Source organism: Cynocephalus volans, chromosome 5 (assembly GCF_027409185.1).
Source record: "Cynocephalus volans isolate mCynVol1 chromosome 5, mCynVol1.pri, whole genome shotgun sequence".
NCBI classification, from domain to species: domain Eukaryota; kingdom Metazoa; phylum Chordata; class Mammalia; order Dermoptera; family Cynocephalidae; genus Cynocephalus; species Cynocephalus volans.
The window spans coordinates 122,464,882-122,479,042 of NC_084464.1; the positions used below are offsets into that span (position 1 = coordinate 122,464,882).

Here is a 14,161-nt window from a genome sequence, read left to right on the forward strand (position 1 = left end):
AAACTCTTCATTTTGCTTGGCTCCCTTTTCATCTCCTCTAGCTTTTCTCAGACATTTCAATATTCCTTTCCCACCCATGTGCAGATGAAAGCAATTTCAGTGGAATGGTGAAAAGACTATACAGACAGAAAAAAAAGCAATTAAACTATATACTTAAGAGGTTAAAGATGCCATGAAGCCATGGCCATTTATGGGAGTATTCTCAATTCTGTAGCAAAAACATAACTCCAAATTCTTCATTCCTAGCACTTTTTGAAATGTTCCCCATCACACTGACTGAACTTAGTTCCTCTTATCTCAAGGACTGAGACACTTTTAATAGTAATAATAGATAAGTAAGAATAAAAATAAATAAGTAAGAATTTCACAAATGCTTACAATGTACCAGGCACTGTTCTAAGAATTTTAAATGTATAAATTCATTTAAATCTTACAATAATCCTATAAAGTAGATATATTACTATTTAATTTTTACATATAAGGAAATACAGATAAAGCTTACAGAAGTTAAGTAACTTGCACAACATAACTATTAAGAGGTAAAGCCAAGACTCAAACCTAGGCTGTCTGACTCTGGAGCAGCACACTTTTAATTACTTTTTCTAGTTTTTTATTTCTTTCTCTTTTAGTAAACAAATTAATAATAATAATAATAATAATAATAATAAAACAGTAAGTACAGTTGACCCTTAAACAACACAGGCTGGAAGTGCATTGGTCCACATATATGTGGATTTTTTTCAATAAATACATTGGGAAATTTGGAGATTTGCAACACTTTGAAAAAAACTCTCAGATGAGTCACATAGCTTGGAAACATCAAAAAAAAAATTTTAAGTTAGGTATGTCATGAATGCCTAAAATATATGTAGATACTAGTCTATTTTATCATTTAATACCATAAAATACATCCAAATCCATAATAAAAAGTTAAAATTTATCACACTTACATACACAAACACTGTAGACAATACATGGCACCACTCTCAGTCAAGAGAAATGTGAACAAACACAAAGATGGAGTATTAAATCATAACTGCATAAAATTAACTGTAGTGCATACTGAACTACTGTAATAATTTCATAGTCATCTGTTGCTATTGCAGTAAGCTCAAGTGTTGCGAGTATCCACTTAAAACACCTTGTGATGTTAATCATCTCCACGTGAGCAGTTCACCGCTCCAATAAATTACATATTGCAGTAAAAAGTGACGTCATGTTTAGTGCAATACCATAAACAAACAACACCATGGGACTCATAGAAAGTGCCACTAGTGATGCTGGTAGTGCTCCCAAGAAGCAGAAAAGAGTCATGACATTACAAGAAAAAAGTGGAACCGCTTGATATGTACCACAGATTGAGATCGGCAGCTGCCGTTACCCACCATGTCAAGATAAATGAATCCAATATAAGGAATACGGTTTTAAAAAAAAAAGAAAAGAAAGAAAGAAAAGAAAAATTTGTGAAAGCGTCATGTAGCTGTGCCAGCTGCAGACCTCATGAATTTCTTTTTCACTTTATCTTTTCATTTTTGATGTATAGTTTTAGTAATATGTTTAACATCTACAGTGTTTTATATCATATAAGATAAATAAGATAATATTAATGTTGGTACTTATAAGGATGATTCATTTTGTAAACTGATGACATAAACTATGGTATTGACAAATATAGAACATTACTGATAAGTGTATTTTCTCTTCTTTATGATTTTCTTATCATTTTCTTTTCTCTAGCTTACTTTGTTGTAAGAATACTGCATATTATGCATATAACATACAAAATACATGTTAATCAACTCTTTATGTTATTGGTAAGGCTTCCAGTCAACAGTAGGCTATTAGTAAAGTTTTTGGGGGAGTCAAAAGTTAGACTCGGATTTTTGACTGCATGGGGGGTTGGTACCCCTAACTTCTGCGTTGCTTAAGAGTCAACTGTAATTCCTAACTTCTTATGAGGCCAGCATTCCAATAACACCAAAATGAGACTGACATTACAAAACCTAGAGACTGATATCTCTCATTAACATAGAGGCAAAAATCCTCAATACATATTAGCAAATCAAACCTAATAATGTATAAGAAGATTTATATACCACAACCAAGTGGGATTTATTCCAAGTATGTAAGGCTGGTTCAACATTCAAAAATCAATTAATGTAATCCATCACATCAATAGGCTAAAGAAAGAACATTTATTGAAGTGCTATTTATGGAGGCAAAATCTAGACACAACCTGATGTCCATTAATAGGGAAAATGTTTGAATAAATTATGGTAAATAAATTATTTTTAATAGCTGCATTATACAAAAAAGTATAATGCAGCTGTTATAAATAATGTTTCATTATGCACTCATGTAGGAAAATGCTCATGATTTCATACAAATACCAAATTGCAGGGTAATGAATAAAATACCATTTTTGTAAAGAGGAAATAAAAATATGTTTGCACATATATATGCATGTTTGTATTTCTGTCTGATGCAGTGCATCATTATAAGCACAAATTCCAGAAGCTTAAACTCCAAAATGTTATTATTGGTTAAGTGAGGAAATAGAACTAAGTGACAGCAGAGAAGGAAGAAGAAAAAACAGCTTCTCCTTTGTACACCTTTGTTCGTTTAGAGTTGAATCAATCATGTGTGGCTTTAGAAGTATGCAATAGAAAAGTCCAAGACAGCAGATAATGAGAGAGAGAAAAAAAGATGCCATCTAGAGTCAACCCTCCTATTCTTATTTTAAAAGGCCTTCTCTTGCCTACATAGTCCATAATCCTGGTTACTCCTTCAACTTTTTAAAGATCATTTAATATGTTATTAGTGGCTGGTTGGGAAACCTAATTATACTTTAAATAGTTATCCAGATTTGAAATGACGGCACATACCTTTCTTCTTTAGAAGAGTTCATATTTTCTCCATAAAGAAGTAAAAGAAGTCCTTCTTCTACAGATGCAATTCTGGCTAAGATATCAGCTATATGAATTAAAGCTCTTTCAGAGCAATCTGGAGCAGCCTATACATTAAAAAGATAACAAGACAAATCATAATTTTATGACATGCTAACAAATCACAGGCTAAAATTCAAGGGTGATACGAAGTCTAATAAATTTACGTTACCACCACAACAGAAAAACTTAGTGATTTGTTTGGCTGTGAAATAATATGCCCAAATTAAATGTGTGATTAGGTTATATTATTTTACTAGCACAGTTGATGAGGTAAATAAATACAGATTTTTTTCACACAAACCAGTTATTGAGAATTGCTACTCCTGTTACAGTTTTATACATAATTCTAATTGAAGAATGCAGTAGCTCCTCTATTTCCACTTTGTCCTTTACTTTGTCATTGGCTTCCTGTATATCCAATATAGCTATATTATACATGGTATCTAACACACTACCCTTCGTTCTAAGGGAAACCTTCCCCTTGTACACCTGACTGAGTCATGAGTGTTCATCTGACTAGGGGCAGCCAATTCATGGGCTGGCCAATAGCCAATAATGTTATCTAGTGAGACTGGACCAACCATATTTCCTTACTTTTGATTTAAAACAGAAGTACTAAAATACTTTAGCCAACACATAGCAAAATAACACATACCAAATACTGAAAACTGGTGAACCATGTTAATGCTAGAACCCAACTACAATAGTTACTTTTCCTTTTGGGGCTGCTTATTTACCTGTACCTGCATGGATGCCGGATGCAAGTGTACATATTCTGTATAATAAATTTGAAAATGTATATGTTGCAGCCCATCCATTCTAATAAATGTGGTGAGTTAGCTCAACTAATAATAAATCAGGTATATTCACCTAAAGAAGAAGAAATCCTAATTATATTAAAGTCTATTACTTTTCATACAAAATATCTTTCTTAAAACAACTTCTCTACCTCAAATACTTTCCTTCTTTCACATATATGTCATATATATATATATATTACAGTGTGTTTGTGTGTGTATGTATATGTATGCACGTATTCTCTAATATATGAAGGTACTTCAAAAAGCTCATGGAAAGATTCACATTATCTTTTAATTCTATTTTTCCACAAACTTTCGGAAGGATCCTCATGTGTGTGTATTTATTCACTCATATATATACATACATACACATAAACACAATTTTTTTGGAACTTTCTGATCCTCATTTTAAGTATTTTCTGTTTAGAGTTCTGCCTTTTTTATTAGAGTAGGCTCATTAAAGGCATTAAACATGTCTTATTTGTTGTACCCAGCACAGAGCTAAAAATATAGTAGTGGCTAAATGGGTGATACTGGATGTCTTAAATTAGATACTGAATGTCTACTAAGTGCCAGAGAGCTGGTCCCTACCCTCAGGAATAAATAATTCAAGCACAATATAAATACAATTACAGAAGTACATAACATGGGAACATAGAAAAAAAATCTAACTTTGCAAGGGAGAGTTGGGAGAAGATCTCAGAGATGAACTCCAGTCTAAACAATAAAATTTTTTTCATGTGGACCAAGTTTAAAACTTTCCAGGATGAAGGAAAAGTGTACAAACACAGGGAGATGATAATAACCTTGTTTAGAAAATGCGAGTGGTCTGTTATAATTGGAATTTATGGGAAAAAAAATAGAGAACAAAAACAGAAAACTTGGTAAATGTCATATTAAAAATTTTGAAATTTATCCAGCAAGCAACAAGCAGTCAAGTAAGTGAGAGCCATTCGGGAGTAGGCATAAAAGGGAGATGAAACCAGTAAAATCATTCACAGATATGAAAGGGTAAAAAACTTTTAGTCTATTGATAAGCTTCAAAAGTCAATATTGGAGTGTACGAGGTCAAACTGTCCTTGTTTGCTGACAACATGATATTATATATAGAAAAACCTATGGACTCTACCAAAAAACTCTTGCAGCTGATTAACAATTTCAGTAATGTTGCAGGATACAAAATCAACACCCCAAAATCAATAGCATTTTTATACTCCAATAACAAACTAGCAGAAATGAAATCAAGAAATCAAGCCCATTTATAATAGTTGCCAGAAAAATAAAATACCTACGTATCAATTTAACCAAGGAGGTGAAAGACCTCTATTATGAGAACTACAAAACACTACTGAAAGAAATTAAACAGAACACAAAAAAGGTGTAAAGACATACCATGCTCTTGTATGGGAAGAATTAACATTGTGAAAATGTCCATTCTCCTCAAAGCAATCTACTGATTCATTGCAATTCCCATCAAAATACCAATGACATTCTTCACAGAAAAAGAAAAAGCAATCCAAACATTCATATAGAACAACAAAAGACTCGGAATAGCCAAAGCAATACTAAGCAAAAATAAATAAATAAAGCCAAAAGTCTAACACTACTTGACTTCAAATTATGTTACAAAGCTATTATAACCAAAACAGCATGGTACTGGCTTAAAAACAGACACTTGGATAAATGGAATGGAATAGAAAACCTGGAAATCAACCCACATACTTATAGCCAACTAATCTTTGCCAAAGGCAGCAAGAACATATACTGGGGAAAAAACTGATTCTTCAAAAAATGTTGCTGGGAAAATTGAACATCCACATGCAGAAAAATGAAACTGGACCTGTATCTCTCACCATATACAAAAATCAACTCAAAATGGAGTAAAGACTTAAATATAAGACCTGAAACTATAAAATTACTAAAGGAAAATATAGGGGAAACATTCCAGGTAATAGGACTGCACAAAGACTTTATGAATAAGACCCCAAAAACATAAGCAACAAAAGGAAAATAAATAAATGGGATTATATCAGACCAAAAAGCTTCTGCACAGCAAAGGAAACAGTCAACAGAGCAGAAAGACAACCTACGGAATGGAAGAAAATATTTGCAAACCATACATCTGACAAGGGATTAATATCAAGAATATACAAAGAACTCAAACAATTATACAGCAAAAAACCAAGTAATCCAATTAAAAAATGGGCAAAGGAGATGAATAGACATTTTTCAAAGGAAGACATACAAATGGCCAACGGGTAGAGGAAAAAAGTGCTCAACATCACTACAACATCAGAGAAACGCAAATCAAAACCACATTGAGATATCTCACCCAATTAGACTTGATTAAATTGATACCCAGGTATTTTATTTTTTTGTTGACTACTGTAAATTCGCTTTCTTTCTTGATTTCATTTCCTGCTAGTTTGTTATTGGAATATAAAAATGCAACTGATTATGGGATGTTGATTTTGTATTAAAATTAGTATTTAAAAGACTGAGTATAAAAATGCTATTGATTTTTGGGTGTTGATTTTGTATTAAAAGGCCATTATTAAAAAGACCAAGAATAACAAATGCTGGCGAGGATGCGGGGAAAGGGGAACTCTTCTGCATTGTCGGTGCGACTGTAAACTAGCCAGCCATTATGGAAAACAGCATGGAGTTTTCTCAAGCAACTACAGATACAGCTACCATATAATCCAGCAATCCCATTGCTGGGTATATATCCAGGGAATGGAAATCATCATGTCAAAGGGATACCTGCACTCCCATGTTCATTGCAGCTCTATTTACAATAGCCAAAATATGGAACCAACCTAAGTATCCATCGATGGATGACTGGATAAGAAAATGTGGTATACATACGCAATGGAATACTACTCAGCCATAAAAAAAGAACGAAATTGCCATTTGCAGCAACATGGATGAGTCTGGAGCAAATTATGTTAAGTGAAATAAGCCAGACAAAGAAACAGAAACACAATATGTTCTCACTCATAACTGGCTGCTAGGAAGGAAAGAAGGAGGAAGGAATGAAGGAAAGAGAGAAAGAAAAGACCACAACAATAAGTTGAACTTTCAGAAGGAGAGAAGAAACCTAAGGATACTAGAGATGGTGGGGAGGGAGTTTGGGAAGTGATAGATCAGGCAAAGGGCATAAAGAAATATCACAATTTGTAAGAATGAATATGCTAATAATAAATAAATTATTTTTCTAAAAAGTCATCGCACAGAAGCTTAAGCCATAGAAGTAGAGGGATATATCGGACAGATAGCAGGACCAATTAACGGTGCCAACTCTGCCACTTGTTAAATGTTTGAGCTTGAGTAAGTTACTTCTTTCAGCCAGCCTCTGTTGTGATGATTAAATTATGTAATATAAGGAAATATGTGTGCAAACTGTAAAGAGGCATACATAGGTTCATAAGTAGGATTGCATATAAGCTGCCTAAATTTCTAAATTTCTAAAGTAATACTAGGTCTTAATATAAAAAAGACTTGACTCTTCAGGAATATAATCATATTTCAAAAGGCTATAAAATTGCCATTAAAACAAATAACAAGACATTCACAAGATTTATTAGATTTGCAAGACACATAACTTCTTAATAGAATAACTTTTCCAAATTCTTCACATCAGCAACTCTAAGCCTGACTAGAAAAAAAAAATCAAGATGTTATATGTACTCCCCCCCACACTGTCATAACTAATAAATCAACCAACTGTATAAACTATGATTCAAACAATAAATAAAAAACTGTTATCAGCACAAAATATATTCATATATGGAAAGATGGCATAATAAAATAATATTTCAAAGATATTAAATTGAGAAATAAAGTCTCATTGAATATTCAACAATATCCAGTTAAAAGACTTTTTCTCTTTAGTAAATAATACCAACCTCAGTTCCTTTCATTAAATTATGAATAGGCTGAAGAAGCGAATCTATTATAGTGTTGTTATATAAGCATTCAGTTGTACATTCTTTTTGGTCACAGAGTATCCAAAGAACTTCAGTCACCATACTTGCAGGAGAATAATTCTCTGACAAACAAAAAATATTTTCAAAAATCAAAACTTAAAACAGTAAATACTTAGTATTCCAAGATTAAAGAAAAAAAAAAAACTTCATGTTTTTCAGTAAAATGCTTTTTATGGCTGTTGACTGGCTTAGAAAAATGTTTAAAATATTTTCATTTAAAGATACCATACATTTTCCTTTGAATATCAATAGACATTTCCAAAGTAAAGCACTTAATAACAAAACACCCCAATAATTCATACACTCATAGTGTTCTAAAACTGGGAAGAACCCTAGAAATGCTGGCACATAATCTAAAAGGAACTCAAGTGAATCAAACAAAAAAATGGTTTGGGCCATATGTTAGTACTATAATACATCCACCTAAAGCTCGTGCTATAATATTCTATTAAGAAGCTATTTGTGTGTTAGCTATTATTCCAAAAAGTTCAATATCATTCTTAATTCAATAGTTCAAAAATCATCCAACTCAATGCCCAAAGAATAATGTATTAGCAAATTTTAACCTAAAATTTAAGGTGATCTCAATTAGTTTAATATATCTTCAAGTTAATAAAAAGCAAGTATCACAACAAATATGAATGCCAAAAGATAAAGATATAAGATCATTCACTATTAGTCATTAAATCACTACTTGATACTGAGGATATGGTTTGAAGCAAACTCACAGCTTCTCTCCTCCTAAAAACACTTTTGTTCGTATTCACTTGTATTCTTTTTCTTAAATACCATATTTAGGTATTGAGTCTAGCAGCTAAATGAGAATCATTAAGACAAGATCATGGGCAAAAAATGAAAACCGAAGTCAACAGAAACTTTCACGGACTTTCATAGAGACTGGCATACTTCTAGCGTTACCACAAAACCAACAAAAATAATGAGGACTTTTAAGAATTTCTTTTAAAACTTGCGCAGGGAAACACAAATATACATAAATGTAACATGATTGATGTAGTCACTGAAATAAATGTGACTTTTAATTTCATAAATTAACATTTTCAGGTATTTGAGCTAATGTCTGCACAATACTGTTTAATGTAAGATTGTCCTAGTAAGATACAATACTAAAACATCAAAGTTCTTAATTTATGTTACAATAGTCTATACTCCATGAAAATGCTGACTTCAAGTCAACACCTGAATAAATTTTTTAAAAGTTCAGTGATTTTTTTGGCCATCTCCAAATGAGAAACCCTGTTTGCAAAGAGAGATATTATTGATGAGCATATGACCATTCACTCATTCATCCAATCATCTATTTACTGTGTGCCTATTGTGTGCCAGACACTGTACTAGACACTGTAGACAGAGAAGTAAATAAGACAGAAACAGTCTATCAGATGGTAAACCACGACATTACCAAGTTATTTTAACAGAGAGGGGTGATTTTTATCATAAAAGAAGCATAGTTATGTTGTAGGACCATATTACTGGGGAACCTAAGCTAGTACTTCACACATGTAAATCCTGTAAAGGCAGGAAAAAGTTTGAGAACCATTGTTAGGATCATAAGGTTGTTATAATTGCATATATAAAACCTACTTGTTGATAGATATATTATAGCAGTAACATAACGGCCAAAACCATTTTTTTCTTTGATTGACTAGAGCTCCTTTCAGAATATGTACCAGCATTTCCAGGGTACTTCCCAGTTTTAGAACACTATGAGTCTATGAATTATTTGTTATTAAGTGTTTTACTTTGTAAACTTTTATTGGTATTCAAAGGGAAAACTATAAGTTATCTTTTAAATGTTAGTATTTTAAAACATTTCTCTAAGCCAGTCAACTACCATAAGACTAAAAGGCGTTTTACTAAACAGCATGAAGTTTGTTGGTTTTTAATCTTCAATAAAAGAAAAGACTGAAGTTTTACATATGAGCCAAAACAAGAGAGCTGATCAAAACATGCTGGAAAGTATAAATGATAGAAAATAGAAAAAAAAAAAAAACCATTAGTACCTATCAATCGAACTTCCCTTAATATCTATCATTTCTTGAGAACATCTTGATCTTAAAAAAGAAGAACATTAAAATTCTCAGTGAAATTGATTCTAAATAAAAAGGCAATAGATTAAAAACATCTGAGAACATCAGTGAACAAAATTAAATTTCGTGGCTTACTTCAGGACCAATGTAATTTCTTATAAATAATATTGTATATCTTAATGAAACCTATTTACCAAACGAGGTCACTCAGAACATCTAGACAACAGAATACGTACATATTTTTTAGATGTTTTCTACTTCTCTATTTAAAACAGAAGCAGAATTACCTAAATGTGCTGATGATGTCATCTTTGGACAACTTGGTGCGTAACAGATAAGTTGGGTAAACAGAACCAGCAGATCTGTAAGGGATACTGAATCTTTAAAAAGGAAAAATTAAAAAAAAAAAAAAAAAGAAAGAAAATTAATTTCTAGCATACCCATACAACTTAGAAAAACCTAACTGAGCTTCCATCCTCCTATGAGATTGCATTTTCATAGACACTACGGTACAATCAAGCAGAAGGGAGCTATAATCCAAGACAGAAGACTCCAGAACAAATTAGACATAGTAAGTTAAAAGATGGCAAGGCAAGCAATGCAATAGGTGTTATATGTAGAGTTTTGACATTTATTTTGAATCAATCACTTAATATAAACATACCATGGGAAGATGTATGAATCTGACTGCTTGAGTTCATGGTTGGTTAAGTTTATTCAATTATGAATAGAAAAATTCAGCTCACTATGTTGGTCCAACTAACTTTCTATATAGCACTGTTGAACAGGGGTCAGCAAACTTTTTTCTGTAAAGGACTAGAAGGTCCCTTGGGCTTTGTGGCCAAATGGTCTTTGTTACAAATACTCCAGTCTTCTGTTTTAGCACGAAGTAGCCAGAGGCAATACACAAACAAAGGAGCATGACTGTTATCCAATAAAACCTTATATATGTGCACTGAAATTTGATTTTATATATTTTTCAAATGTCACAAATTACTCTTCTAATTTTTTTCAACAATTTAAAAATATAAAAATCCATTCTTAGCTCACAGAATACAAACCAGATGGCAGACCAGATTTGGCCCATAGGCTATAGTTTACCTATCAACCCTTGTATAAAAGCTTACATTAAAAGATTCTGGTGAAATCACATGTGAAACTTAAAGGTGAATAATGACATATGCTAATATAGTAAGATAAACCTCTTAGAACTCAGTTTTGAGATGACCTATGATATGTGGTAAGCCAAAATGTAGATGTTAAAAGTCAGTATAAAATGCTAAATACATTGTTGTCTGACATATAAACTTAAGTTGAATACCTGCAATAAATAACATCACAAGTCTTTCCATTTTTGTAAAGTTCAACAATATCATATAAAATGGCAGTCTTTTATCGAAAGTTAATTCTCTAAGTTCCCATTATGCCTAGAATTATGTGGCACTACCATGGGGATTATGACAGAAGTACCTGCGTCTTTTCTCAAGGAGCTCACGAGCAACTGAGAAAAAGGATTTAGGCAAATAAAACAACTAGGAAACAGTACAAAAAGAGTATTCAAAACAGTATAAAACAGAGTCCTCTTAACAGGAGTCAGCAAACTATAGTCATTATGAACTGATATCTTAAGGCTCACAAGCTAAGAAATTTACATTTTTTAAATTTGTCAGAGGTCCTCAATTTGCCCAGATTTAATGGTTCACTAGGAGGACTCACAGCATTCAACCTACAGTTGTACTCACAACTACAATTTATTACAAGAAAGAGGTACAAAGCAAAATCAAAGAGAAAAGGTACATAGGGTGAAGTCTACAGCAAACCAGGTGCAAGCTTTTAAGTGTCCTCTCCCAATGGAGAATACGCTTAATTTTTCCAGCAAGGAGTTGTAATAGTTTGAGAAACGTTGTCTACGAGGAAGCTCATTAGAGACTCAGTGCCCAAGATTTTTACTGGGGATTGAGCACGTAAGAACCTTCTGCCTAGCACATACCAATATTCTAAACTCCCAGAAGGAAAGCATATATTCAGCATAAATCACATTATTTGCACAAACAGTTTAGGCACAGTACTCAGTGTACAAACAGTTTAGGTACTCTTATCAATTCTGCAAATAACAGGAAATCCAAGTTCCAGATGCCAGCCAAAAACCAAACTTGCAAGCAAGCCTTTATAAGGATAGCAGTCTCAAGCCTGCTATGTAAAATCTTCTCTGCACATGTACACACACACACACACACACACACACACACACACACACACACACACACACACACACACACGCACACAGAAAATACAACAGAGACAGTATGTGGCCCATAAAGCCTGAAAAACTTACTGTTTGGTGCTTTACAGAAAAAGTTTGTTGATCCCTACTCTATATTACATTCTTACTATAGACTTAAAGTTTTAAGGGAAGCAGGATTGATAACTAACAGCATGTGCTGAAGTTTAATGGGGAAAAATTAAATGAGATTTAAGGTAAAAATAATATGGTAATATATCAAATGGTACAAGGCTTTGCAGTTTATAAAACAGTATTCTCAAACCTCACTCTGTGATCACAAAAATTCTATGAGTCCAGCATCACTGATATCCTTACTCCATTTTTACAGATAAAGAAAATTAAACAACAAAGGTTAAGTAATTTGCCCAAAAGATCACAGTTAGTTTACAGGGGAGCAAGAACATAACCAGATCTTCTATTTCTGAATTCAGATCTGGATCCTCAAGTATGTCTAGGATTTTGAAAGGCAGAGAAAAATAAAAGCATTAAAGGCTGGGAGAATAGAAAAAACTGTACATTGAGGAAGAAGTTTATACTGAAAACTAAAAGAAAAAAATACTTCAAGGTACATAAGCCATCAGTAAACTAAAAGATATGTAGCTAAGTAATCTAGAACAGACCATGCCAAATTGCCAAGTTTGAATAATCCATAGCATATAAACTTTACCATTTCTTAACATATCCATTCCTCTGAATTGCACTTACCTTTTCTATTCTTCAGCTTTATAGGAAATAGTTTTCTGCCTTGTGTATAAATCAATAATCTTCCTACAAGGCACACTGAGTGAATAAAATAAATATATTGTAATTCTTGTCCTGAGTAGTAGAAAGTTTTCTGTCTGTTCCCTTAAAAGAAAATAAAAACATTTGTTTTAATAACATTATACATTACAGTACCTGTCTTCATTCTCTTCTGAACATTAAACGAGGTTGCAGCCTGTAATGGAGACACTGTCTGCATAATTTTTTAAATTATTTATTATCCTCCACTAAATCTCTGGGGAAAAGTAGTCATCATAAAATTTGGCAAACCTCAGAAAAATACAATATGCATACAGTGTTCATTCTAAAATAAATACCATAAGATTGCCAGAGTTATCATCTGTCACCAAAGAGGTAAATCAAAATTAAGTTAACGGAGGGGTAAAGTCAATAGAAAATGTTAGGTACTGTTTAATTGTACCAATTAAAAGACAATACCATTAAAAAAGATCACATTTACAATCATGTTTGCAAATGAAATTACAATCTCTAAAATTTAGACATCTTCCAATATATAATCTTCATTCACCCATACATTCAAGGTCTATTGAGTACCTACAAGATCCTAAATTATTCACTGATGTCAAAAACCATGAAGAATCATGACACTGGGCTCCCAATTCAGAGTACAGCAAATAGTCTGGTATGACCAGAGCATGGAGAGGACAAGTGGAAGAAATAAGAGGGTAGTGGAGGCAGATCACAGAGGACTGAGCCACAGAAAAAATTTAGACTTTATTAGAGAGGCAACTAGGAAAATATTAAAGAGTTTTAAGCAGGAAAGTAACAACCAAATATGCATTGTGGAAAACTGAATCCTACAGCAATGTAAAAAATGAAAGGTCAATGTTTGAAATAAGAAGAGCCATTAAGAAAATTATAAATGAAAGTATTAGAAAAAATAATGGATATGGGGAGACAGATAAAAATAATTTTTTAAGGAAATAAAATAAATATGCCTTAGCTGGAATTATACATGGACAGTGAAAGAATGAGAGAAGATAGAAAAACTCAAGTAGCAAACCCAAATAACTGTGTACAGGGTAAATTTTTTCTTCTATTTACGTAATTCTAAAGAAGAAAAAAACAGGTCTAAAAAGAGAAGTAGTGATTTTAATCCCTGATGTTTTAATTTTGAAGTTCCACGTAACATCGAGATGGAGACACTAAGTAAGATATGAGTACCTGGGTCTAAAATTCAAGAAAGGCGTGTGGACTTAAATACTTCAAAGTCAACACTTAATATTTGAAACCATGAAAGTAAATGGGCTTTCCCAAGAGAGCTGGTAGACTAAGGTGAGAAAAGAGCAAAGGGCAAAATCTTTGTGAG

The 14,161-nt window shown here is 32.6% G+C and overlaps 1 protein-coding gene across 2 annotated transcripts in view; it reads right to left on the reverse strand.

Annotated features, from left to right (window-relative positions):
- TBC1D32 (TBC1 domain family member 32) overlaps positions 1-14,161 on the reverse strand; it is a 235,283-nt gene that overhangs the window by 154,816 nt on the left and 66,306 nt on the right. For both annotated transcript variants that reach the window (XM_063097734.1, XM_063097733.1), the window contains exons 12-15: positions 12,775-12,915; positions 10,073-10,165; positions 7,657-7,799; positions 2,886-3,013 (exon numbers count right to left, since the gene is read on the reverse strand). In XM_063097734.1, the coding sequence (XP_062953804.1) occupies positions 2,886-3,013; positions 7,657-7,799; positions 10,073-10,165; positions 12,775-12,915 (505 nt within the window). The remainder of the gene's footprint in view (positions 1-2,885; positions 3,014-7,656; positions 7,800-10,072; positions 10,166-12,774; positions 12,916-14,161) is intronic.